The sequence below is a fragment of the Nelusetta ayraudi genome, unplaced genomic scaffold (genome assembly GCF_046127955.1).
Source record: "Nelusetta ayraudi isolate G7.1 ecotype Tasmania unplaced genomic scaffold, CSIRO-AGI_Nayr_v1 ptg000135l, whole genome shotgun sequence".
NCBI classification, from domain to species: domain Eukaryota; kingdom Metazoa; phylum Chordata; class Actinopteri; order Tetraodontiformes; family Monacanthidae; genus Nelusetta; species Nelusetta ayraudi.
Window position 1 is genome coordinate 11,263,841 of NW_027466185.1, and position 26,362 is coordinate 11,290,202.

General features: G+C 45.7%; 2 protein-coding genes across 5 annotated transcripts; both read left to right on the plus strand.

Moving 5' to 3' along the window:
* The first annotated feature begins 1,137 nt into the window (after positions 1 to 1,137).
* On the plus strand, positions 1,138 to 12,864 carry LOC142876941 (serine/threonine-protein kinase Sgk1). 2 transcript variants are annotated; one of them, XM_076011225.1, is made up of 13 exons: positions 1,138 to 1,274; positions 7,794 to 7,869; positions 8,618 to 8,693; positions 8,780 to 8,820; positions 8,933 to 8,990; positions 9,091 to 9,174; positions 9,290 to 9,421; positions 9,510 to 9,622; positions 9,734 to 9,857; positions 9,948 to 10,043; positions 10,214 to 10,369; positions 10,466 to 10,555; positions 10,946 to 12,864. In XM_076011225.1, exons 1-13 carry the CDS (start codon positions 1,247 to 1,249, stop codon positions 11,108 to 11,110), a joined length of 1,239 nt encoding a protein of 412 aa, XP_075867340.1. In that variant the 5' UTR covers positions 1,138 to 1,246; the 3' UTR covers positions 11,111 to 12,864. The 2 variants fall into 2 exon arrangements, with proteins under 2 accessions (XP_075867340.1, XP_075867339.1); XM_076011224.1 differs by lacking the exon at positions 1,138 to 1,274 and adding an exon at positions 7,036 to 7,280.
* A 676-nt stretch (positions 12,865 to 13,540) lies between these two features.
* On the plus strand, positions 13,541 to 23,677 carry eya3 (EYA transcriptional coactivator and phosphatase 3). 3 transcript variants are annotated; one of them, XM_076012251.1, is made up of 19 exons: positions 13,541 to 13,694; positions 16,557 to 16,653; positions 17,766 to 17,815; positions 17,913 to 18,016; positions 18,105 to 18,185; positions 18,664 to 18,715; positions 18,816 to 18,925; positions 19,206 to 19,343; positions 19,503 to 19,588; positions 19,809 to 19,986; positions 20,429 to 20,598; positions 20,691 to 20,774; positions 20,858 to 20,947; positions 21,034 to 21,092; positions 21,187 to 21,353; positions 21,485 to 21,599; positions 21,741 to 21,862; positions 21,986 to 22,086; positions 23,210 to 23,677. In XM_076012251.1, exons 2-19 carry the CDS (start codon positions 16,606 to 16,608, stop codon positions 23,288 to 23,290), a joined length of 1,836 nt encoding a protein of 611 aa, XP_075868366.1. In that variant the 5' UTR covers positions 13,541 to 13,694; positions 16,557 to 16,605; the 3' UTR covers positions 23,291 to 23,677. The 3 variants fall into 3 exon arrangements, with proteins under 3 accessions (XP_075868366.1, XP_075868368.1, XP_075868367.1); XM_076012252.1 differs by having other exon boundaries at positions 13,547 to 13,694; positions 16,554 to 16,653; XM_076012253.1 differs by lacking the exon at positions 19,206 to 19,343 and having other exon boundaries at positions 23,210 to 23,676.
* The last annotated feature ends 2,685 nt before the right edge of the window (positions 23,678 to 26,362 follow it).

A 26,362-nucleotide genomic window follows, 5' to 3' on the forward strand; every position in this document is an offset into this window, starting at 1 on the left:
GGCTTGTCGATTGTCCTTGATGTCGTCGTCGTTGCCGGGAGACGTGACGGAGCCAGGATTTTGTCCTGTCCAGCTGTCATGATCAGATGAATCATTTGTTTGTGATGCAGAAGTTCAGACAAACTGAATGTAATCCAAAAAGCTTGATGTATACATTCAACATTAAAAACTCTCAAGCTCAGCTAGCAAGCTAGCTCGCTTGAACATCCATCAGACAGATATGAAGACGATCCGGCAGGAAAATTAAGACAGAGTCAAGGTCAAAATATCTGCTACAGCGAGTCAGTGGGAGTGTGTGGGACAGTGGCAAACCATCATTAGTGACTCTTATGCCAATGGGAATGCGCAGTTGTAGTTGTAGTCGAAAAACTGGAGCATCAGCGGGAGGGACTAAATGTCGGTGACGACGCTGCAAACTGCATGTTGCACAACATGCAAATGTATTGATTTGTTCATTTGTGTGCAACTCTCTCTGCGCCGCGGCATCAAGTTTATCATGCAAAGTCCTGGGCGAAGCCATGCAAATAGCGAGTCTTTTTCAGAGCAGGATTTGACGGATTCAAATCCGTCAAGTCCCAATCTGTGTTTTTCTTTAAAAAAAAAAAAAACGAGCCCTGGTGCAGCCCAGCGCGTAGCAGCAGCAGCCACCGGAACATCAATGACGCTGCTGTTTGCCTGGAATCCTCAGGTGGTTCCCGTGTCATGGAAACTGAACCCCGCCACTACACCCCACCCCAATCCGCCGGGACTCCCACGCTCGCAGCAGCCGTAAGCAGACACCTGCCTTTGTTTTGCTCAACGCTCCTCTCCAGGTGAGATAAAAAAAAGAGCGGCCGAGGGAGGGGAGCCGGAGGAGGAGCAGGCGGAGGAGGAAGAGCAGGAGGAGGAGAGGCAGGTGCGTCACGGCTCTTCGGTTTCAGCTATTTTGCTGCGAGCACCGGGGCAGAGCAATAATAAGAGGAAGAAACGGCAGAGAGAAGGGAAGTGCAGCTGGGTTAAAGTTATCTGCCTTTTTTTTCTTTTCATTTTTTTTTTCCCGACCGCAGCGACAGCCAGAGCCATCGACAGTGAAGGAGAAAGACGGCGGAGGGGAGCATCGTTCTTAAAAGGAGAACTGCATCATTACTGCGCCTGTGTGTGTGTGTGTGTGTGTGTGTGTGTGTGTGTGTGTGTGTGTGTGTGCGCGCACGCTCTCAGTCACCTGGACACTCTTACAACAGAGAGAGAGTGAGAGACAGAGGAGGACATGAAGACCGGAAAGAAATCCTTCATCGGTAGGTGCTCTCTGAAATCCGCTGCTGTGTTATGCGACTGTCAGAAGATGCTCCCGGCTGCCCAGACACTCGTCTCCCCTCCCTTGTGCACGTCTCACCGCTCAGACATCTAAATATCGTCCCCTCTTTGTTTGACTCTTTCATCACCGGGCCATTAAACATTAAACGGCTCTTTGTCATCCCTCCACAACCCTCTCCGCCTGCTCCAACATCGTTGACGTAACTCGTCCCTGCTCTCTGGCCTGCAGCCAGGTTCAAAGGCTCCTCCGCCTGTTTCCTTCAGCGTCTGGTTAATTTTCGGGATGTCAAACAGTGTTCCATCTCCTCTGCTCTCTGGCTTTCATAAATTGAAAAGGATATAAACACCAGAGGAGCTGGTGGCCAGGACAGAAAGGATTGAATAATTCTGAAAATCATATTTCACTACCTTTGACGCGCTAAACCACGGCTTTTGTAATAGAAGGAACTTAACAGGATGTTTTTGTGTGTAATCAAGATAATGTCTTGCTGGGGTTTGTGCCAAGAATTGGATGCAAAGGGCAAAAGCACTCTCAAGTTTGGACAGTTGCTAAAATGACAGCGGTGTTGTACTTGAAAAAATAAATAACATCCCATTACCCTTTCATGCTAGGTCGCGTTCACACCAGTTCAGTTTAGTCCAGATGAACCAAACTCAGGACCGTTTAACCCAGTAGTGAGGTCTGAAACTATGCTTCACTTGGTTTGATAATGAAACTATGTATGTTTAGTTGTTTGAGCGTGGTCTGACCAGTTACTGGTGGCGACTGGTGCGTGTTGGTGGTCATAGTATCAACCCTCTAACTGGTAAAAAGAAAATGCACTTTGTGTGTGTTTAAAATTGCATTAGAAATGGCAGATGGTTGGTTTAAATTCACTCTGGCTGACTTTGAAGCTAATAATCAGACATTGCATAATAGTGTTGAGTCTTGCATCAAGACAAAAAGGAATAGGCTCTATTATTCATGTTTAAGTAGACACATTTTGTTTGAGCTGGCATCAGATCTTATTGTCAGAGGAATAATAAATAAGCAAGGATCCCAAATTCCCGTGTCCACACTGTCCGAACGCACCTACTGTGACAACGACACAAACAAACAAAGAGGCCTCAAGCAAAGGAAGGAAGTGGCTACGCCTGGCCACAAACTGGAACACAGTTAACCCGAGCCATCCAAAACGTTTTGCACACCTCATTAAGTGCTTTTGTTCTCAACCACCAAGCACAATCAATTCTCGGCAGAAAATGTCTGGATGCGGGCGTCACAGAGACAACTGACCTCATGAGGTTAGGGTTGGTTTTTTTTCACGCTGGGTTGTCCACACGCCAGCACGCTCTGCACAACACAAACTGGATCAAATGAATACCTCGCTGGCGCTCACCTCATCAGAGGCCAGGCCTCTGCAGCATTTTAAAATGTTTTGGTTTTCGTTTTTATCTGGTTTGTATCTGTTTTTTTTTAGGATTAGCATCTAATGGAATCACAACAGGCGCAGTCATTTATCAAAAACAAGTCAGGGCCCTGAACTGATTCATCATGTTTGACCTACAAAGGAGGTGTCATTACTGAACGACCGTTTTTTCTTTCATTTCTTGCCATCCACCTGCCTCTTGGGTTCAATGCACAGCTTTAAAGCACGATTACCCTCACATGTGTAATTGATGCCACTCCACGCTGACGTGCAACTAATTTCCCCTTTGTCCGACAGTGACCGACTAATGAAAACAGTCATTAGCGGCGGCTCTGCGAGGATAAACGTGCAGCACCGGCAGCGTCTCTGCTGCTGAAGCTCCTTTCACCGTAATTATAGCAGTGAACACCAGTCACACCGTTAAAATTAATAGAGGCTTTGCGGTTTTAAAATAGGTGGGCTCATCCCTCTCGCTCGGCATCGTCATAATGCGCCACATCACTTCAAATATTTTCTCCGGCATCTGAGCGACCGCATGCAAAGATTCCTCTCCTGCTTGTTTATCGAATGAAGCAGTTGCGTTAGCATCCGTCTAATCCCCGTGGAGGAACAGCGGAGGAGGCGGTGGGTCGGTGGTGGTGGTGGTGGTGGTTGAGGTGTGGGGGTTAGACATCTCATCTCCTGCCTGCAGATCTGGAGGGAAATGAAGAGGGCTGTAATTCTAGTTGGGTGGGTCTCATGAGCCAGATTCTGCTCCCACTCGCTGGGCGCCCGAGGCTGCACTGCAGCGCTGGCTGTCGGGCCGGTCGCCACCTCCAGGTCTGCTGCTGCTCGCCAGCGTGTGCGGCATGAGCAACGCTCAGCGCCGGCCAGGGGTGTGTGACTGTGCGATGCTGGCGGCGGGCTTAAAACTGAGGATGAGCAGAAGAAGAAGAAGGCCGAGGGGGAGCCGATGATGTTGCGCCGGTGGAAGGTGTGGGTGCAAAACAAACTAGGGCCGTAATGACTCCTGAGAGCGGGTCGACGAGACCCACGCTGTAATTGGAGATCCTCCGTCCTCATTAGCAAAACAGCCTTCCTGCTCGCTCGCTCGGTCACCGAGGACCCGTTTGGACGGCTGGCATGACTCATCCGTCCACCTTCTGCTGCCGCCTGTTTACAGCACCGGAGGCTGGCAGAGGTTTATTGTCTCTGAAGCTGACATCACGATCATCGAGCCAAAGAGATAAAATGTTATTAGCCAACAGAGATACGCCTGAAAGACAGAGGCAGCCTTCTAGGGAAAGTCAGTTTTGTAAAACTAGAAAACAATTATTAAATGTAATGTTATTGGGTGGCTAAATGACGTCTGTTATAAAACATAAAAGTTGCATATTATATTAAAATCACTTTACGAATACTTGCTAACAATAAAGGTGTCTTGACTCTAATTGGAAGCCAAATAAATGAGAAAAGTCCATCTTATTTCGGTTGCTTATTCCATTGGTCAGAAAGCATGAGGCACTGATATATTTTGATTTTCTGGAGAGGTTTGGAACAATGAATTGCGGCAGGTTGATTGAGTCCAGAATGGAATTAAGATTTGAAAATTGATGTGCATGGGGCCTTTTTGTGCTATTTCAAATCACAGCACATAAACCTCTGCTACAGCATATCAACAAAGGAAAAGTCAAATTTTTTATCTCAGCCTTTTATAAAATCACCCATCTTTTTAATACCATTTTACAGCACAACAAGCCTGTTCCTAAATACTGTCTAATTCATTCATTTTGTAAAAACGCAAATGAAATGAACTGCTGACAGTCACTATTTGACTTCACTGTTTAACTCCTTCAACCAGTTAAGGGAACACTGGATGGACTGTTTGTTATTAAGGCATACTGACAATTGAATCCACAGCTATTGACAAATGCATGTCAATTAAAGCTTATTGCAGCAACGGCGGAACAGTTACCGTAACAACATTTTGCTTGTGCGCGCGTTCCATCTTCATTCAACTGCCAGGACAGCAAGGAGTTGCATGGTGTTAAACTGAGCCTGGGGAGGTTTGATCCACAACGTCCCTAAGGGTGTTTTCTTACAAGCAGGTGACTCGTGGGACTTGCTTGACAATGAGCAGAAGTGCATCTGTCACATGACTAACCAGAAAGAATTTTTTTTTTTATGGCGTTGCTAAAAAAAGGCCAGATTAATCCGGCACCACGGGGCCATTGATGGAGTGTGAGGATTTACTGGATAACTGTTGGCACAGTGTGAAAGGAAAGCCCCACAGCGGCAGGAAGAAAAGTACCACTTTAAAATTTGAAATGAAAGGAAAATTCCGTGTTTGTTCTCTTTAGCGGAGAAATTTAGAAAAAAAAGAGGAAATCCGACCACTAGACGTGTCACTACGCAGATGAATAATTCACGGTGGGGAGCGACAGGACGAAAGAAAGAAAACCCCCCAGAGGCCACGAGAGGCCTTGCGGTCGTGTAACTGGATCGGCCGTGTGTCTCTGTGTGCAAACAGTGTTAGCGATGAGAGCTAAGTGTTTGCTCACGTAGCCGCTCCGGATATGAAAGGAAACTCAGCAGGCAGGCTAGCTGGCTGGCTCATCACCAGCACCCCTCTGTTCGGGCCAACAAGGTGCACGCAGCTTCCTCTTTCGCTCGCACCAGACGTGTCCAAGCGGCAAATTCTCACTTCTATCAACACTTGCATGACTGTCACATGTGCGGCCGAGGAAGGAAGCCAGGGCTTCCCCATGGTCAGCTGAGTGAAAGGTTCATTACTGTAACCAGGGGGATTTCTTTTCTTTTTTTGCTCCTCTCTTATTTTTTAAAAGAGAATTCCACATTTTTTCAGAGTCTGCTGCCTTTGAATTGGCTCTTTTTTCTCTCTCTCTTTTTTTTGGAAAATGAATGTTACCGTGTTCTGGACGGACAAAAAGTGGCACAAACGCACAACAAAGTGCTTCAATATAAATCGTACCAATTGTTAAAACCAAATATCACCAGGGAAACAGCATGGAGTCGCCACTGTTTGAGGCATGTTTAAAAAAAAAAAGCGAGAGAAATGAACACAACTTTGAAAATCTGTGTTGATTTTTCTACTGCTGAATTTATATCATGTGTTCAAAAGGTGCGACCGTCACTGGGGAACGTATAGTTTTTCTTGGTTTGACGTACGCACATCAATATCTTGACAAAGTGAACAGTACGGCCATACTGAAACATTCCCAGATTTCTGAGGATTTCAACTATTGCGACAGAAGGCAGCAGTTAGAGGAGAAAGGACCCCCCAACATAAACTTTAGACATGAAAACCCCCAGTAAAAACAGCAGAGGAAAGAAATACTCATCTAAAAGTCACTTCTTCACTGCAGCTTAGTGAATGATGGGGACACCGAGGATTACTTTCCCCGGCGGAGGAGTTTTGCGATGCAGCTCCTCCTCGGGCGCTATTACCATCTGCATTATGGCAGTTATGTAACTTATGTAACAGGGTTAGTGGACCACATCTATGGCAGCTGGACTCGATGCCCGATTTGCCTTTAACGTTCATGATGTCATTTGCAGCTTCCCCGTATTTATGTAATTATGTCTCGCAAAGCCACCTCGGGGACCTTGACCTCGTCCACTGTTCGAAATCCTGCATTCTATAGAATGCAAAAAGCGCGCGAGCCGATTCCTGGAATTAAGACGGATTAAAGCGCTATGACTGCATCTGGCGAGCTGGTGCTCTTATTATTTTTTCATCCGTCTTTTTAATAGTCTTTCTTGTGCAACGCCGAGATCGGCCTTCTGCGGCAGCTGCAAGGCGGGAACGAGGCGAGTCGTGACACACATTTCTGCTCGTCCTTTCACAATAAGACGACTGCAGCAGTGGCAGCAGCTAAAATCTGTCCTAATTTTACAGATGGGGGTTGGTGCGGTGGGAGTATCTGCAGAGGGGTGGGGGGCTGGGGGGCTGGGGGGGGGAGTGTCATGGTATCATTCACACGTCTCACCCTCCTGATAACTCAGCCTCATGCACGGCGATTACAGCGTTAAGCCTCCATTGAGAGAAAGGTGATGAAGAGGAGGAGGAGGAGGAGGAGGAGGAGGTGGTGGGATGCCACTCTGTGCCCGCCTCCCCCTTCCTTCGCCGCCTCCGCCTCCTCTGCGGCGCGCGCTCCCGTCATCCCTCGCCTCCTACAGGCAGAATATGGCCGCAGCGGAATCCCGTGACGTCACGACCCCGGCAGTTGCCGTGGCTACGCGAGTGACGACAACCAAAAGGAGGAGGCGTTACCTCGGCGCACCACGTGTTGCCTATATAAATAGCCGAGCGGCTCGCGGTGCGGAGAACACATCGCGGCGCGAGCTGGGTCGGTGAGGATCTCCGCGTCAGGACGCACGAGTGACAGACAGACAGACAAACAGACAGACAAGATCTCAGAGGATCGTTGTTACTGGCTTTTTTTTTTATTTGTTTGGGGGTTTTTTGTGCGCATTTGACTTTGTTGGATATTTGAACTGCTATCACCATGGCTGTGACCGAGGCTGGATGCGATCTGACTTACTGCAAGATGAGAGGAATAGTGGCCGTTCTCACCGGTGAGCTTCAAAGACACGAATTGACAGAATGTGCGGCGGTAAATTACGGCTGCGTTCATCGTCGCAAATCGAATTTTCGTGAATTTCCTAAAGCGTATTTAAAGTGTTATTGTTTGTTTTAATAGAAGTGTCATATTGAATGTTGAAATTTAAAATTAACTGTTGTGTATTACAATATTAGGATATTTTCTGTTTCTCAAAAAAAAAAAACTTATTTTACAGTTTGATGAGAATCCACTGTGGAAAAATTCTCTGCTGGGCATCACTGGCGGTATCTGAATGAGTGACCCAAGTGGTTGCATAACCTATAAGCCCGCAGCATTAGAGCTCTATGCACCACACGCAAATCTACCCTATAACAAGATGCGTGAACCTAAAAAAAAATAGACAGTGGATTAGAGATGCAACGCAGAACATTTTATTAAAGAGAGATTCGGATGCCGCATGGTGATATGGTGTGTTTTGCTTTGTGTTTTTCTAACAATACACTATCTCTGCTCCGTCTACCTGCAGCCTTCATCAAGGAGAGAAAGATGGGTCTGAATGACTTCATCCAGAAGCTGGTGTCCACTCCACACATCTGCCAGCAGTGAGTATATTTGCCTTTTGAAAACAAAGAGACCTGAAACACAGCACAATAAGGATCTCTGGCCACATCCAGACAGCAGGGTTTTGTTTTGTTGTCTGATAGCGAGCCCATTCATGATTCATGTCCAGTGCCAGTCGGCCACCTGAACTTGGCAGGACGTCCTGTGAGGGAGTTGAGGCGTAATCTGGGTCCCAAGAAGCCAGGTTAAGAATAGTCCTTTCATGACGAGCCCATTCGTGGCCCTCGCTGCTGCCTAATCACCTTTCCCGCAAATCCCATCTGTCCCCTAGACGGAGATAAACTGGTAATTCAGTTATTGCATGATGCATGGTCCACGGCGTCGCAGTGTCCTGACATCCAGGTCAGGGAATGGAGATGTGCGGGGAGGGGAGGGGGGGAAACAGAACGGTGTGCCTGCGCAGGTCTACGGCACCTGCTGAGGCTCCAGCGAGGAGACTAGAGGGCGCCGTAGCCCGCAGGCCGGCCGCAGGTCAGCAACTTAAGCTATTTCTCAGACAGGTTAGGCTGCGACACGCCGAGGAGATCCGACCTGAATGGACGGCCATTCACAATTTAAGCAGGAAGTGTTCATTCAGGTCATGCAGCAAACTGCCCAATTTTTTTCTCGTTGCATTTGGCACCATCCCTAATTTCTTGATTATGCAAAAGGAGAACATAACAGAGAACAAAACAGGTGTTGTTTGATACCTTCCACTGAACTGGTTTGTCCTCTTTTTTTCCCGTCTAGTGTCGAGGTCAACAACTTCCTGAAGATCGACGAGAATCAAAACGAAGAGGTTGAAAGTGAACTTCCTGATAGTCCAGTAAGTGTGTAGGATGTTTCCTGACTCTGCAATGTTTCTCTTAAAGCCAATGCATATGGTAATTTTCATCCTTCCTCCTCTTTCAGATGTTCCTAAATTCACGAAGTTCCCTGGCAGAGGAGACTCAGTAAGTGGCCTTGCGAAATCCCCCAACACCGTAGCTTGTTTTATGTGCTTAAGCATACACTACTTGTCTGTAACAAAAAAATCCTAATGCTTTGCTTCCTTCCCTGCACCAGGATCAAACCCTGTGATTTTGACTACCTCAAAATCATCGGCAAAGGCAGCTTCGGAAAGGTGAGTCAGTCCACCGTCTCTTCTTCATGCGTGCCAGTTGCCCTTCTCGGCTCGGATCTGTGACACACACTCACTCACACAAATGTTTGTTGAATTTCAGGTTCTGCTGGCTCGGCACAAGGAATCCACCAAATATTACGCCGTCAAAGTGCTGCAGAAGAAAATCATCATGAAGAAGAAAGAGGTGAGTTTTGACTGATTATTTAATAAGGAGAGATTAAGCGTCATATGTCCCATAGGCTAAATTAACTAATGAAACTTCATCATAATAATGTCTTGTCTGGCTTTGTTCAATTCAGCAAAAGCACATCATGGCTGAGCGCAGCGTACTGATGAAGAACATCCAGCACCCCTTCCTGGTGGGGCTGCACTACTCCTTCCAGACTACAGACAAGCTGTACTTTGTTCTAGACTATGTCAATGGTGGAGAGGTGAGTTCCCGTCGCATATTGCCTTAAAAAAAAAAAAAGTGACTTCTCTCGGAGTCCTTCATGTTCATGATCTCCGTCTCCTCCACAGCTCTTCTACCATCTCCAGAGGGAGAGGATCTTCCTGGAGCCCAGAGCCAGGTTCTATGCTGCCGAAATTGCAAGCGCACTGGGCTACCTCCACTCCCTGCACATTGTCTACAGGTAATAAGCAGCCCTGCAGTGCCCCCGTGTGGCTTTCTGCCGTCATAACATCTGCTTCAAACCCATTCACAAGAATTGCGCGGCCGGTAACACTTTAATCTTTTTAAACAGAGACCTGAAGCCTGAGAACATCCTGCTGGACTCGCAGGGCCACATCGTCCTCACTGACTTTGGCCTCTGCAAAGAAGGTCTGGAGGACAACAGCACAACCACTACGTTCTGCGGGACGCCTGAGGTACGGAATTGGTCTCATTTTTTTTATTTGATCAATTCGGAATTTCCAGAAACACCCACACAACGTAACTTTTCCCATTGCTCCGTACAGTACTTGGCTCCAGAGGTCCTGCAAAAGCAAGCCTATGACCGCACTGTGGACTGGTGGTGTCTGGGATCTGTCCTCTACGAGATGCTCTACGGACTGGTGAATACAGTTTGACCATTTCAGATTTAAATATACATATATATATATTAATTTTAGAAAAATGTTTGTTTCTGAAATTGTCCGAAATTAAAGTTTTTTGGTTTTACACCCCCTGGTGCAACCTGCTCCAGAAAATTAATGAGATGTTGTTTTATTTTTTTACACTGTAGCCCCCGTTCTACAGTCGTAACACGGCTGAGATGTACAACAACATCCTGCACAAGGCCCCGGTGCTCAAACCCAACGTGTCGAACGCCGGACGGGAGCTGCTAGAGGGGCTCCTGCAGAAGGACCGCACCAAGAGGCTCGGCATGAAGGACGACTTTGTAAGTTGGGCGCACAAGATATAACGGGAGAGAGGTTGAAGTGTTTATGCTCGGGTGTGTTGACCAAATCATTTTGTTTTTTGTTTTCTCCTCCAGCTCGAACTCAAGTACCATTCCTTCTTCTCCCCGATTAACTGGGAGGACCTGATGGCCAAGAAGATCACACCACCATTCATCCCCTCAGTGGTGAGTCCATTCAAAAGCTGAAGCTCATTTTTCTTAAAATAATTAACTAATTAATTAATTAACAAATTAGAAAATTATATTATTTTATCTGTTTTATGTTGGGAAAAGAGGTCCTTTGTGACATTTTTAACCAAAACTGTCATCAAAATGGGTGCGGACTCAGGGGCAAACTACGGAATTAACTGTCACTGCTACACTGTGTTGTTTTCTACCTTACAAATGATTGCAAAATCATAGTTTCAATATTATATTTGAGATTCATTGACTTATAACGGAGAGAGTGGCACCATCAAACATAAAACAAGATCTGGAAAACGCTGCTGTGTTGCTTTAAGGTCTTATTTTTAATTCAGCTTAATCTAACACCATCCTTCCTGCTTGGTTTGGCAGAGCGGCCCCACAGACCTGCAGCACTTTGACCCCGAGTTCACTCACCTGCCAGTGACCTCGTCTCTGTGCACCGACACCCTGACCGTGACCAGCAGCATCAAGGAGGCAGCCGGCGCTTTCCCAGGCTTCTCGTACGGGCCTCCGGCCGAGCACTCCTTCATGTGAGCGCCAACGCGCCGGGAACTGGCAGTGATGATGGATCTAGCGTCTTAATTTTGACTGAGGGACCACGTCAGAGTAGACCTGTATGGGGCGGGGGGGGACAATACACATCCTGATTAGGGGAAGAGCTTCCTGGACGTCAACACCAGGGGCAGACGTTGATGTGCATGACTCGTGTACTGATAGGGGACTCTTGTTACACCACCGGTTCGACTCCTCTGCCTAAAACCACCCGCAAATCATAACTCATGTGCCAAGAATGGGCCGAAGACGCTCTCCGAGGGACCCCGCGACGACCGTTGACACAGAGAGAAGTGCCTGGAGGTTCTTAAGGCAGTTTTGGATGACAGCAGATGACGTCATTAGTCTACTACAAAACCACTTCACTCGTTTTGGCTTTGGACCTGAGCGTGAGCTGCTATGAGTGATGCCTTTTCATTACATTTCCGCTTATGTTAAAACTGTTCTGGAGTTGATGGCGCACTGCTGTTTTCATGTTAACGCTCCATTGCACTTGAGGGAACAAGGGTCAAGAGACGCAAAAAGAATCACTAACTTTGGATTAGACGGCAGCATATCTTTAAGTCTTTTTATTCTAATCTTAGCAGCTAGGATGAAGAAACAATGGCATTTTAGGCTGATGTACTTGGACCAAACTGTAGCCTCTGGTGTGTTTCATCAAACGCTTTTTTGACCACTTTGTCCTCATTAACTGAAGATCAAAGTTTTACTGTACTGTGTAATATAAAAGAAAGTTACATATATTTTATTGCAAAATGAAAAGGTTCTGAAGTTTCAAGGACAGCGAACATGTTCCCTTTACTTATAAGAAAGCTCTTCATATATTTAAAACAAGTTATAAATGTATATAATAGAGTCAGAGGTGATCATATTCCTGGTATAGCTCTATTTTTTTCAGTTGTTTTTTTCTACCGATTTAAAACCAGTGTGAAACTGCGTTTGCGAGCATGAATGAGGGGCAGGTCCATATCTATGACGAGGAACCCTGCATATCAGTCTGCATTTAGGTGTTGGTGTTTCACCACAGACACTCCAAAACTAAAATATAAATCTGCATTTAAGTGATTGCTGTTTTATTGCAAACACTCCAAAACTACAATATCTTGTGATTTATTTTTTTCTATTTGTTCGTACTTACGCATCATGTAGAAAAGAACTGTGAATGTCTTGTGCCTGTCCAAGGCGGCCTGATCCACAATTACTGTATGCATATCCTTTTTCTGCTTGAACCTCTTCGTCCCGTTCGCGAAAATGATCCCTGTAAGAGCGCTGCGTTTATGAAGAAGTACCACTAGATGGCGTAGCTTCTTCCCCTGTCGGAGATGATGGTTCTGGAAAGTGCAATAAAAATGTTGGTAATTGTAAAGGAAATGTCTTTTTGTAAGTGTACGTTGTACTTTGTTGTGTGATCTGATATGCTATATTTGGATATTAAGAAGAGATCTTAAAGTAGCGAGATTGTCATAAAGTTGTTGTATACTTTCCAGTTACTCTCCATGTGGAGTGTTGGGATGATGAGATGTTTTTACCATGCAGGGTGAAATGCAGAAAATGGCAACAAACAATTATTGATGATTTTCTTCCATATTTGGAAGCATTGATGTTTCTTGGTTCGAAGGTTTTCATATTTATTTTTCGTTCTACTACCACTGTACAGAGAACATAATTTACATGATCGACCGAAATACTGAAATGTAATCTAAGCAGAAATGGCTAATAAATTTATAAAATTCTAAGCATTTGTGCCGTTTGTATCCATAAAACACTACTTAAAACACAGCAGATCGCAATTGTCACTTGCATGAAATAAAATGTCATTACAGAGTGACAAAATTATTTAATGCAGTGTCTAAGTTTTAGTAGCATCTCGTAAGAAATCCGATTGCAATGCATGTCAGTTCCTGCTTTCATGAGCCACGAGTTGAAGGTGGAAAAACGAGTGGCTCCCTAAACATATTGCAATACTACATATTGGATTCAAGACCATATGGACTAAAGTAAAAATAAATAAATAAATAAATAAATAAATAAATAAAGCTAAAGTGTACGGCGCTATCTTAAATAAAACGTCAAAAAGCATAAATATTACATATTAAAGGAAAAAATATGAAACTCATTTAAAATATAAAACTTTAAGTCCATACTCAATTCTTTCTGTGTTCTAGTCGTTCTAGTAAGGAATTAGGAAATTCTTGATTATCATTGTCAGCCGCAGGTGATGTTGGCTGCAAGTGAACAACCCATGTTACACAAAACAAGGGATCATTTTTAAAAACACGTTTTCGAGTAAGACACCCTACGATAAAGCGGAATTCATTTCGACAGCGGGTTCACAGTGCTGGCACATTTTTAGCCCTCACCTGTGCTGTTCCCGTTTCGCCACACCTGTCGTCTCCCGTCGCGCCGAAGAAAAGAACCTCTGTCTCTCAGGGCCAGTCCGCACATGCGCGCTGCGGCACCTAAAACTTCCTGCAAAATAGTGCTCCCTAACAACAGACAAAGCTTGTCACTGTGGATTCGTTCCGATGCTCTTTTAATTAAGGCGAATCATTTTGCCCCTTCAATGGTAAGAATAGTTTCGACCATTTCCGTGTGTCGATACATGTGGTTTTTGCTTTTACGGCCGCAACGGGTCAGAGATGCTTCTACACGATGCCATTTCTATACCCCCTTTCCAATGGCTGCTGGTGCCGACTAATTCATGAAACGCAAAACTTTAATGCATGATCCAAACTAAGTATCTCGCAGCCTGTTTAGTAACGTGATCGCCATCTGCCATAGCCATGTTGGTTAGTAGATGTATTGAATTGACATCTGAAGTTTGAGTTTATACGCTTAACACCGCGCTATCACTAAGCTAATGCTCCTTGATGGACGCTGGTAGGGCGGCGTTTAAATGCTGAGCGATACGCTGTTGTTGTGCTATTATCGACTGCCCATATCATAAACATGAGTTTTGCTTTGTTTTAAATGACGTCAGTGTATGGTGCTGCATGCTGGCTCCGAAACGATCTGTTTTTCAACATGACGCTTTGTCGCTGGTATTAACGAGGATCCATCTTTGTGGCAGACTGTGTGCGGGTTGGGTTATTTGCTGGAATCGGCTAACGTGATAGCACTTGGCTACATCTGCAGACGCGATGGGCAGGAGCAGCGTCTGGAAATCTGACAGGAACTGCACGATTTCTCTTTTGTCATTGATTAGTAAATCAAATGAGTGAAGGAAAGCGGCCGCTGGGTCAATCCGAGCCGCAGAAAACGCTCCAGAATCAATCAAACAGTTCGTTGAGTCCATCGTATTAAGAAACAGATGGAGGAACGTCACAGTTAGCGCTGTTCATTAACAATGTTTTGATCCTTTCAAAATGTAATCATTTTGTTCGTGCTTATTCTTATTTTGACTAACAGAGCTTATTAAGACGTTTTTGGGCAAATTTTGATACATCCTATCAAAACACTTGTGCTTCATTCTAAACTCTGATGTTTAACAACGTTTAGCTCTTATTATACATATATATATATATATATATATATATATATATATATATATATATATATATATATATATATATATATAGCAGGCGGGGCAATTACTAGCAAGAAGCTAGGACTTCCAGAGGTCATTTAATATTCTAAAAATGTCATTGTGGAGGTGATATGTGACAGATGGGCATGATGACTGTTTTGGGGCATATCAGCATCTTAATAAGGAATATAAAGAAAGCAGAACATTCACAATGGGTAAAGTCAGCTGCTGGGGATTGAAAAACACTTCTTTAAAAAAATAAATAAATAAATAAATAAAAACTTGTCCCAATCTTCCCATATTTACCATGAGTATGTGACCTAATTTTTCCTCGAGGTGGAAAGGGGGCACTTAGAACTTACATAAACCTTATGCAAGATGATATTTGTGCCGGTTGTCTAACAAAACCTGAGATGCGAAACGTGCCTTTTCCGGTGCTGTGTCCGGTGTGACCTCTTTCCTCTCACTGCGTGCATCGTGTCAGTTAGGTAAATGTACCACATCTCCAGCCACAAGGAAGGAGTTGAGTTAGTAGTGCACTAAAGAATGGGGTAGAACCATGGTGGTCGTAGTATGCTTTAGTTGCTCTTCAATTTAAATCCTTAATTTGCTCAGACCGCAACATAAAAGTCCTCAAGCTCTTTGTAGCTTGTTTACTGTTAATATTGTCGATACAGTTTGTTGCAATTGAGCCCCAATCTGTCGCCTACTAACGCTTAGCAAGCTGGTATTGACGTAAACTGCTGTGTAAATGGTTACAAATCGTGTCTGAACTGCCCATTTATAATTATTCCTCAAGTCGTGTATCTCATTCTTGATTCGTCAGGTGATTGACTGGTCACAACATGGACAAAATACATGGTCCCTTGACAAAGAGGTCTACAGTCATGTGAAAATGATGGATAGATGAATGGATGAATGCATGGATACTTGATCGCAATTGTAACAATGGCTACAAGAAGCGTCTCACAGCCATTGGGGCTAACACTAGCTATTAGGGGGTTGGGTGTCCTATCTTATTGAAAAAATTCCATGGCACACCATGAATCGAATATATTATAAAATGGCACTTTTTAGATAAATAATGACAATATGTCATCTTTATATACTCACCCAGTGTGAAACATGGGCCTGTTAAGATGCACACAAAGCTGATATCCTGGGAGGAATTGAGCGAGGAAAATAGGCTCGCATTCCCTTTAAAGCGCAGTCACTCGACGATGGAATGTTGTTGTTTTTTGACCAATCAAGTGAAATTGGATAATTTTTCACGGCACACCTGACATTATCTCGAGGGAACACTGTGTCACAGCACAGCGGTTGAAAAACACAGAGTTAGATTATATACTTCAGTAAAATCTGTATTTTCAGAAGCTCTTGGGAAGTATTTTCTTCATATTTAATTTCTTAGGTTTATTACTTTAATCATTCATCCATTTGTTAAAAATCCTACCAATACAAGCAGGCTTTCATGGGGTGTCCTAATTTTGTCACATGGCTGTATATTGCCTTTAGATTTCACCTCCCACGTGCAGATTCTAGAGGTACGACAGATTGCGTCCATGCACAAACATTTTCCGCAGGGTCTGTTTTCAGCTAAATGCAGGTCAGACTCATACATAAGGCGGCCACCCTTTTTCCCCTAATCCCAAAATGAACGCAGCCATGGCGAGGACATCCGGCCGTGTCAACACGCCACACGTGCCCTCGGCTCGTCGGCAACGTCTCGTGCTGCGCGGTCGACCAGGATGCCCCAGATCTCCGAGGCAGGAGACGGACGCATCACTGAGCTTCTGAAGTCACTAGAGGGAGGAGGGCGGTGTCACACTCCGGGACACTACATAAGGAGTGACCTCTCAGGCCCATTTATGCCTGGCTTGCCTGTGTGTCTGTGTGAAGCAGGGTCCGGTCGTGCTCTCCCACCCCACCGACTAGGCAGTGTGTTGCGGACATGTCGGCTCGCTCGGCTGCAGAGATGGACGACTCGCAGGAGCTGCCGGTGAGTCTCCGGGAAGATGCCTGAACACTGTACAAGGAGGGGGAGGACAGGAGGGGTGGCTTTGATGGGAGGCTGAAAGTGTTCTGGCACATTTATTTCCTAATTCTGCTGCCAAAACGTCAGAAATGCTTCACCCCTTAATCAAAGCTTAAATGTTCTGCTCCCCACATTTTAAATGCTGGTGTTTTTAGTTTTTAAACGTAATTAGCGATGCACCGATACAACTTTGTGACAGAATAGGGATGTTAACAATTAACATTATCGATTAAGAATTTTATTGATTCAATTAAATTAGTCACAATTAATTGAACATTTTTTATATGGGTTTTTAATATAACAGTGTAGTGGCAGGAAAGAGCAATTCACCTGTAGATACTGTGATGGTCATAATATACCTAGAACAAGTTACTTTTAAACCACTTTTCTTTTTCTTTTTTTAAATAAAGTCAGAGGATAAATGTTGAAGGTGTTTTCTTTTTCTGTTCTCTAATGTAAGATTGGGTCACATTGGACCCTCAACATTATTTAATCGTTAAATAATGTATTCCTTACACATTTGTCATTGTGAAATTTAGGTTCGCAGGAAGAAATCCTAGCTTAACAATTAATTGTTAATCGGTCGATGAGATCAATTAACTAATGATTAATTAATCGATAACTTGCATCCCTATTGCAGAGCAAGTAGAGTGCGAGTGCTTGCATTTCAGTCCTCACCGATACCAAGTACTTATTAAGGCCATTCCACGTTATAGAATTACTTAGATTTTTTTTCCACAGAGCTGAGAACTGTGTGACTGTCACAAGTTTCACTGCAGTACAAACACAAATTTAACAAAATTGTCATATACACACATATACAACTGGTATCGGTGTTGTAGTATCGGCATATATTTTTTGCGTACGAGTAGAGTACTCAAACCCAGTATCGGTACCTAAAACATGAATGGGTATTGGCGCATCCCTAATTTAGATAGTGATGAAGGAGATTTAAAAATAACGTGTGTGTGTGTGTGTGTGTGTGTGTGTGTGTGTGTGTGTGTGTGTGTGTGTGTGTGTGTGTGTGTGTGTGTGTGTGTGTGTGTGTGTGTGTGTGTGTGTGTGTTCACATGCAGCCAAAGAAGGCCAGGCTGGACATAGATGGTGGACTGCAAAAAGAGGCCAGGTTGGTATTTTGAACGACTTCCACTCTGAAGGCACAGTTAATACAGAAACACTGCTTACTTTTGTCCTCTTATCTTTTTTTAAAATCTCATCAGCAGCTCCTCCAATAATCTAAGTGACGACGGGAGTCCCGCGGACGCGTTGACTTCCTCGGAGCAGCGGAGCTCCTACTCCACGCTCTCCAACGCCCAACTGGATGCAGGTAACTGAGTGACCGAGAAGAGATCTCACACAGACGGGGATCTGTAGCAGCCTCCCAGCGCTAACGCCCGCTTCCCCTTTGGCTCCAGGCGATCAGGAGCAGTCGGACGCAGCCGGGAGTGCGGCGTCTCAAGCCTGCGGTGACGCCATCAACTCATACACACATTCAGGTAGAAGCAGCGGCGGCAAAAGAGACGCACGCGTCTCATGCACACATAACTAAGGGGCCGTTTACACGAATACGGGTTTCTCTGAAAACGCACACATATTTATATTGAGGCAGGAAACCTAAATGACAAAAATGTTAGCAAACTTTTACTGGCACGACGCCCAGTAAATCTTAGCATGGACCTTTTAAGGGCTTTGTGTTCTTAAGTAACACGAAGCAGAAGTTCTCTCTGTTCTCTGTGGTGCTAATGTGGTTAGCGAGCTCCTGCTTCTTTAAACAAGTCGTGTGGTGCCACACCAGGCCGGGCATAGATATCGATGCATAGACATCGTTTTCAGTCATTTCCAGCGTAACCGTGTCAACAGGGATTTTTTTCATTACGGCTTCGTGTAAATGCGTCTTTTTTTCAAGTGCGGTTTCGAAAATGTTCACTTTGAAAAAAATCTGTTGTGTGTGTGTTTGTTTTCTTTCTTTCACAGACACAACAGCTACATCTGAATACACAGCGCAGGAGGTTTATCAAGGCAGCAAGTGAGTTGAGAGAAGACGTCGCACATGATTTTTCTTTTTTTTTATCTTCATCATGCAAATCCAGCTGGCCCCCCAGTCACAAACTTTCTCTCTCTTGCAGCCCGGCAGTGACGTCGTACCCCGGCCAGGCCTCCTTCCCCCCTCTGGCTCAGTCCACCGTCTACTCGTCCTTCCCGCAGACGGGCCAGACCTACGGCCTGCCGCCCTTCGGTCAGTCCTCCCTCCTCTCCCGCTCGCTCAGCCCTGTCCGCTCACTTTCAGCAACTCGGCATCAACACCTGCGTACCTTCTGCTTCGACGGCCCTCACTGCGCTCGGGAGCCGTTCACTAGGTTTTCCTGCGACCGATGGCGGGCCGCCTCCTCTATTAACTCCGCCCCGCCTCGGCCGACACTCCCCTCCTGTCGCCACTGCTTTTTTTTTTTTTTTTTTTTTTTTCATCCTCCGCCTCCCTTTGCTCTCCTTTCTTTATTCATTTTTTTCATCTTCAGGTGCTTTGTGGCCAGGCATTAAAACTGAGACCGGGCTGCCCGAGGCGCCCTCTGGTGGTCAGCCTGGGTTTCTCAGCTTCAGCACTGCATACACTTCGAGCCAGCAAGGCCATCTGCACTACTCATATCCCAACCAAGGCAAGCTGCGACCTCACCCTGCCTCACAGAATAACACCGCCCAGCTCAGCTCCGTTTATTCCACTCTTTGGTCATTGTCGGGAAGCACTTTCCTGCTTTATTTTTCTTTTCCTTGTTGCTGCCACCACTGGTTTAGCTGAGCGTCTTTTGTGTCTTCAGGCTCGAGCTTCACAACGTCTAGTGTGTACTCAAGCATCCTTTCAGCCACAGCCACCACCACGGCACCCTCCACAGTGGCTCAACAGGTGAGTTGCCTGAATCAGGAGAAGAGTAAAATCCTGCCTAGGTACTGTTTCGATGTGGGCAGGTTGCCAGATCTGAGCTGCATACCCTCTTCTGACCCTAACCTATTGACAAAACAATTATATTCACAGTGGTCTTGAGACTTGATGTCCAAAAATGTTTTTTTGCTACTTTCCTGTATGGCTTTTTTCTTCTCTTACCCCACGCTGGTCTCTCTTCTAGGAGTTTAACAGCTACAACTCGCTGGGACAGAGCCAGTTCTCCCAGTACTACACGCTGCCCTCCAGCTACGTGCCGGCAGGGCTGCCCAGCAGCGACGAGCATGGCACCGGCGTGGGCGTGGCCGAATACTCGGCCGAGAAGTCAGAGCAGGCGGCCTCTGCCGGGCTGCCGCCCAGAGGTAATGCCCGTCGGCCTCGTCTTAAAGCAGCTCTATGTAACTTTTCGACCATAAAAGTATGATTCCAAACTCAGTAAAGTGGTAGATAAACGATTAATAGGATCAATGGTGCCGCCTCGGCAGTGAGAGGGGGGTTGTGCCGGCTGTAACTGCACTGCGTGACTTTCAAGTGCGACCCGACAGCCCGGACGAACCACTTTACGGCAACGTCACACGTGTATTTAGAGGCAGTCTTACATACTGCTATTACAAATACATAAGATTGTAAAATGATGGAATGGAACCCAATATGTAACCTCGATGAAAGACGATGAAAAGTGTAGAACGTTTGCTACGACGTAGCAAACTTGCAGCAAGCTCAAGTTACCGAGAGCTGCTTTAACGTCTCTTACGCGGCGAGACGCCCGCACGCTAACCTGAGACTCTCGGCTGCGTGCGGCAGACGCTTCGCCGCCAGAGAGCCTCCCAGCGGGAGCAGCTCTCCCGGCCAGCGTGGCTCCTCCCACCGGAGCCAGAGATCAGGACGAGGTCGGACGCAGGAACTCCGTGGGCAAAGCCAAGGGGAAGGGCAAGAAGTCGGACAGCTCCCCGCCTGCCGAGAACGACTTGGAGGTAAACAGGGTAGCAGACTGACTTCCTGTCCAGTTGACGCTTTGGTTTGAAGCATGCGTTGTCAGCAATGTTCGTTTTTTTGTTTGTTTTAGCGCATCTTTCTGTGGGACCTGGATGAGACCATCATTATATTCCACTCGCTCCTCACCGGCACCTTCGCGCAGAAGTTTGGGAAGGTGTGTTCCTGTGAATGTGCAAAAGATCCTAAGAAAAGTCTGACAATTATTTTAATTGTTGCTGGGGTTTTTTTTTTTCACAGGATGCAGCGACAATGCTGAACTTGGGTTTGCAGATGGAGGAGCTGATCTTTGAGTTGGCAGACACTCACCTTTTCTTTAACGACCTGGAGGTATGGTGCTCTCAGATCAGCGTCACTGCCAATAAACCTCCGTCTGCCATCCCTGCTAAAACATGGAACCTTTCTGCCTTCATCAGGAATGTGATCAAGTCCACGTGGAGGACGTCGCCTCTGACGACAACGGACAAGAGCTCAGGTGCGTGACGGTCCGATTGGAGTGCCTCCTCCTCCTCCTCCTCTTGTCAGCAAAAGTTTTTATTTATTTAATAAATGCCCCCCCCCCACTGCAGCAACTACAACTTCCTGGCAGACGGCTTTAACGGTCCCAGCGGTGGAGGAGCATCGGGGACCGCCGCCGCCACCGGCGTTCAAGGAGGCGTGGAGTGGATGCGCAAACTGGCCTTTCGCTACCGCCGGTTAAAAGAGATTTACAACGGCTACAAAGGGAATGTTGGAGGTGAGCTCACGCAAACAGACTAAACACACGGGATGCTCATGGTTTGTTCTTGCAGGGCGATTTCGCCAAGTGTTGGCCTAAATTGAGCCAGGAAGCAGGAAAACTCCATTGTTTCTCGATGTCTCTTTCAGGCCTGTTGAGTCCCATGAAGAGGGATCTGCTCGTGCGACTGAGGTCAGAGATCGAGAACGTGACAGACGCCTGGCTCAACACGGCGCTAAAGTCTCTGCTGCACATCCAGTCCAGGTCTCAGCAGAGCGTGCTTTTATTTTCCTTCTTTTTTGTTTATTGACTCAAACATTTGACGTTTAATTAGGCCTTCTTTTTCAGTTTTATAAGAGCTGTTATATCATTTTTACACTGTTGTTGTCTCTCTTTGCTACTCAGGGGGAAGTGTATGAATGTGTTGGTCACCACCACTCAGCTGGTCCCGGCTCTGGCTAAAGTGCTGCTCTACGGCCTGGGAGACGTTTTCCCCATCGAGAACATCTACAGTGCCACAAAAATAGGTCCATTTCTTTAAATAAACAATTAATTAATGTCCTAATGTCTGGCAGCAGAGGAAACCAAACAACTGTGCTGCTTCCCTGCTGAGTGGTGCCTTATCATGGCTGTGGTGTCCTCCCGTGCAGGAAAAGAGAGCTGCTTTGAGAGGATCATCTCTCGCTTCGGGAAGAAAGTGACCTACGTGGTGATCGGCGACGGTCGGGACGAGGAGTTTGCAGCAAAACAGGTAAAATCTTCACAGCTCCTCTTCTCATAGCTTCTTGTCTTTTGTGTTAAGCTGTGTTCATGCTAAACAGCACCAGCGTAGCGCACACGAGTAATCTGGATTCTTGATTATACAGCCCTGGGTCGGTAATACTAAGCAGTACTTATCAAATATAGCCTATATTGAATGACGCAGTTCCCTGACTGGCTGCCAGCTGTCTCAGTACGCAATGGAAAAAGTGAATCATGCAACGTCCAATCAGAAGTTAAGTGCTGGACCAGCAGATAAGCAACTTACAGTAACCCCCAATTTATACCTGAAGCGTTCGTGGCTCCGCAGCAGACCGTGGCTATTGAAGTCAATGTGCAGGTTCACAGCAAGCGTGGTGCAGGCGTGGTGCAGGCGTGGTGTGCAGGCGTGGTGTGCAGGCGTGGTGTGCAGGCGTGGTGCGGGCGTGTTTCAGAAGCGTCGCAGAAGCGTGAAACCACACCGCACTGGTAAAGAACAGGGCCGTTTATTTTTTCACGCTTCATGCGTAGCGACCAAGTCAAGCGCAGCAGGTGGAATCGTTCAGGCAGGAAGTCAATGATTGGAAAACGCGGTGGATCCGGTTGATTTTCATCATAATGTACAATGTGCCAGATTTTGTTTTTCTATGTGCTGGATTTTACTGTGAAACGTCAACGTGATGTATCGGCTTCAATGCTGTTAAGTTCGGCTGTCAAATAATAAAGCAGATTTCATCAGAAACTATGATGAACAAAAGAGTTTTGTTTCACTGTTGCTTTCTTTAAATAAATGCAAAACTAGCTGGGTTGTCACGGGATTTTTCAATCCCCTGCAGACGCGCCGCGGATGCTTTTGGTGTAAATTGGGGGTCAAGTCCATCCCAGGTTTGGCAGCAAGCAGTTCCTTTCTTATCGAGCATTGTGGCTCTATTGAACAATGCAGTTCCCTGACTGGCTACCAACTGTCTCAGTACACAAAGGAAAAAGTGAATCATGCAACATCCGATCAGAAGTTCTTAGAAGATCTTAAGTGCTGGAGCGGTGTTTGTCAAAGTGGGTGGCCAGTGGGCCTGTGGACTATAACAGGGACCCCCTACCAGAGTTTGTCTGATTTGCTTTTTCACCTCTCTGCTCAGCACAACATGCCCTTCTGGAGGATCTCCACCCACGGCGACCTCGTGTCCCTGCACCAAGCGCTGGAACTGGACTTCTTATAGAGGAGGCGTCGCTGGATGCTGCGCGCACACACACGCACGCACACACACACACACACACACACACACACACACACACGGGCTGCAGGTTTGTTTGCAGAAAGACGACGCAGCCTCTCTCTGTCCCCTCACCGCCAACCAGCGAGTGAGGACTGAGTGTGTGATGCTGACGTACCAGGACAGACTTTGGGGTCGGCTGTGAGGGAGGGACTGGTCCAGTGCTCCGCTCTCGACCCGCACTCCTTGCTCACTCTGCGGCAGCTAACCTCGCTCGCGGCTGAAACTGGCACTGATCTCAGAAGGGAAAACAGTTTTGTTTTTGTTTTTCATTGTTTTTCCCCTCCTCCTTGGACACCACGGCTTTCAGCAGTGAAACAATCTCACTTTCTAGACTTTTTTTTTTTTTTTTTTTGTCTTTTTGAAAGAGGAAGTTTAACATCCGTTCTGGGTTGCAATGCACTCATTCATCCACTTGACGTTTTATTTTGTCCCTGTGGTCAAAAACCATCAAATAATCAATTTCCTGTTTTTCCACGGCTCTTGTATAATGATGGGTCTTTAAAAAAAAAAAAAAAATCCTTTCTTGTGTCATGACTGACACCCACCTGACATGACCCGCACACGCTGCTCAGTCAGCTGCCCTGACCCGTCCGCTGACCTGAGGTCTGCGTGTCGTGCGGTCAGCCTAGCGAGCATGTGCCCTTACTGAGAGTTGGCGAGCGCGTTATATTTCTGCCCCTGGTTAGTTGTAGCAGTATTAAAACAGCAGCCCAAAGGTTCCTCAGTGTTATCGTAACTTCCCCCTTTAACAGGACATCAGTCTCAGTTCTTCATAACAGAGGGTATGAGTTCTACCCCCCAAAAATAGAGCACAAAAAGAGCACACTCAAGTCTTTTAAGGTCATTTTGGACATCAACCAAAACGTCATAAAAGCAAATTGAAATGTTGCAAATGGACGGGTGAAATGTCCCTGAATGTGTCTGAGGTGGACGACGACCTCTGAAGCTTTGGGAAATGCAAAGAACCTTTTAATTGCTGTTACTCAACCCTCAACAGCTGTTCTTACAATTCAGCGTGTGCCACGTTTCAGTGGATTCCACATCAGATGCAACGTGCGAAACAGACTCCAGCTCACCTGTAGGCTCCACTGAGCCCTCGGCCGTCCCGCGTGGGGGCCCCATTGTCTCCTAATCCGTCCGTCCGCGCTCCACACCTTTGCAGCCTCCGACTCAGCTAAAACATTGTGGACGGGTTCAAAGTTCAACCAAGAGGTCTCGCGTTAAGGCTCGACCAGTCCATTGGGAGACAGTGGCGTCGCGTCTCGGCACAATGTTGGCGGCAACCAGGCTTAGAGCGCGGCGACCGGTGCATTGTGGGAAAAGAATCCTGTGGAATCACTGTGTCGTTGCGTAACGTGAGCAGGTCGGCGGCAACAGACTCGATTTGACGCATTTTTCAACTGATTGAATGATAAACTTTGTCAAATTTGGCGCGTTGAAACTTGCTGTTGTTGTTTTTTTTTCTTTCATGTTTCTTTCCCGAACCATTACTGGAAAAATAAATGGATGAGTCATCTTCTCAGCGCCACCAAGAAACTAAAATCAAACCAAACAGCAGAGTGCAACCACATGACCGTAACACCACCTGACAAACCCGAAACCCAGTTTGAAGACAAACAAAAAGAAAAGAAAACACACCAAGGACTTTACAACTGTGCAATATCTTTCTCTACTCTGCCCGGTAACTGTGCTGTCTAGGAAGGGACTTTTTCTATGGGAAAGGCAGGGGTCGGTTGAGGTTTTTTCCAACTGAACAATACTGAGCCTAAAGAAGTTTTTTTTTTTTTCGTATTTACACACATGCAGCTTGACCGTTCAGAATGTGTATTTCAGTGTAATTGTTTTGTGTCTGTGTGTATTTATATTGTGCCTTTAACCATCATCTGTACGCATAATCTCAAAGGGAAATATGTAAGACTTTTTGTTTTTTGGCCTGATGCATTAATCACTGCTTCGTTCCTATTATCCAAAGTGTTATTTTACTCTTTTTTTTATCAAGTCTTTTTTTCTATTTTTCTTTTCTTCTTTTATTGATTGCCTGCACTGCATTCAAAAGGTCTCATGCAAACCCACTTTGAGGGGGAACGGCTCCTCTGCAGGTCGCTCAGTATTGAACAGAAGGCTTTAAAGGGATAGTTCACCCACAACTGGAATTGTTTGCTGAAGGCTGGAGTGCTATTTTCTAATCCCACACAACCATTCTGGAGTTTGGCAGAATTGCACCCACTACCGATACTATGGAAGCCCACTGGGGCCTTGTGTTCAAACGTAAAAGAAAAAAAAAGATTCACAGGTAATGGAGTGAAAACATGTTTTTAGCCAGAACGGCCACAAGTGTGAGCTCCCACCAGTGTGGTAAGTTGGTTTACATGCTACCCCCCACTTGAACTTACCCTACTGGCAGGAGCCCACATGGACACGCTCCTGGCTGGGAGGCTGGAGTGGATGTTTTGGCTAAAATCATCAGTCAGCACGCCATGCAAGAAGTTTCTGTGACGAGATTTTCTCTGTTTAACATTTGAGTACATGGCTTCTGTGGGCTTGTATTATTTTACTTTTCCTCTGTGGATCACCTGAACCTCTATTTGACAATGTGCTGAGTTGTGAACGGGTGAAATTTCAGCTTTTGGTTAACTTTAAAATGACCAACAGTGTATTTTCAACATCTTGCTTTGTGTTTTGTTTTATTTTTTTTGCGCCTTTTAGAAAAGGATGTTTTGTTTGACTTGTTGCTGTGAAGCACTGCACGTAGCTTAGAGACAATCACAGTCTGTAATGCTCTTGTGGGATTTCATATTTATTAGTGGACGTTGCTTTATTCAGTGTCATACTACCTAAGTGTGTGAAAGAAGAATTGGCTCCCTGAGGAAATTGAGAAGCTGTATGCAATCTTCGCTTTTCTTTACTTTGTCTGCATGTCCAGTTTTTTTTTTTAAAGTGTATTCTTGCAGAAAAAAATCATACATGCTTTAAGTGGATTTCTTTCTGTGCATTTGTTTTATTTCTTATGCCAAA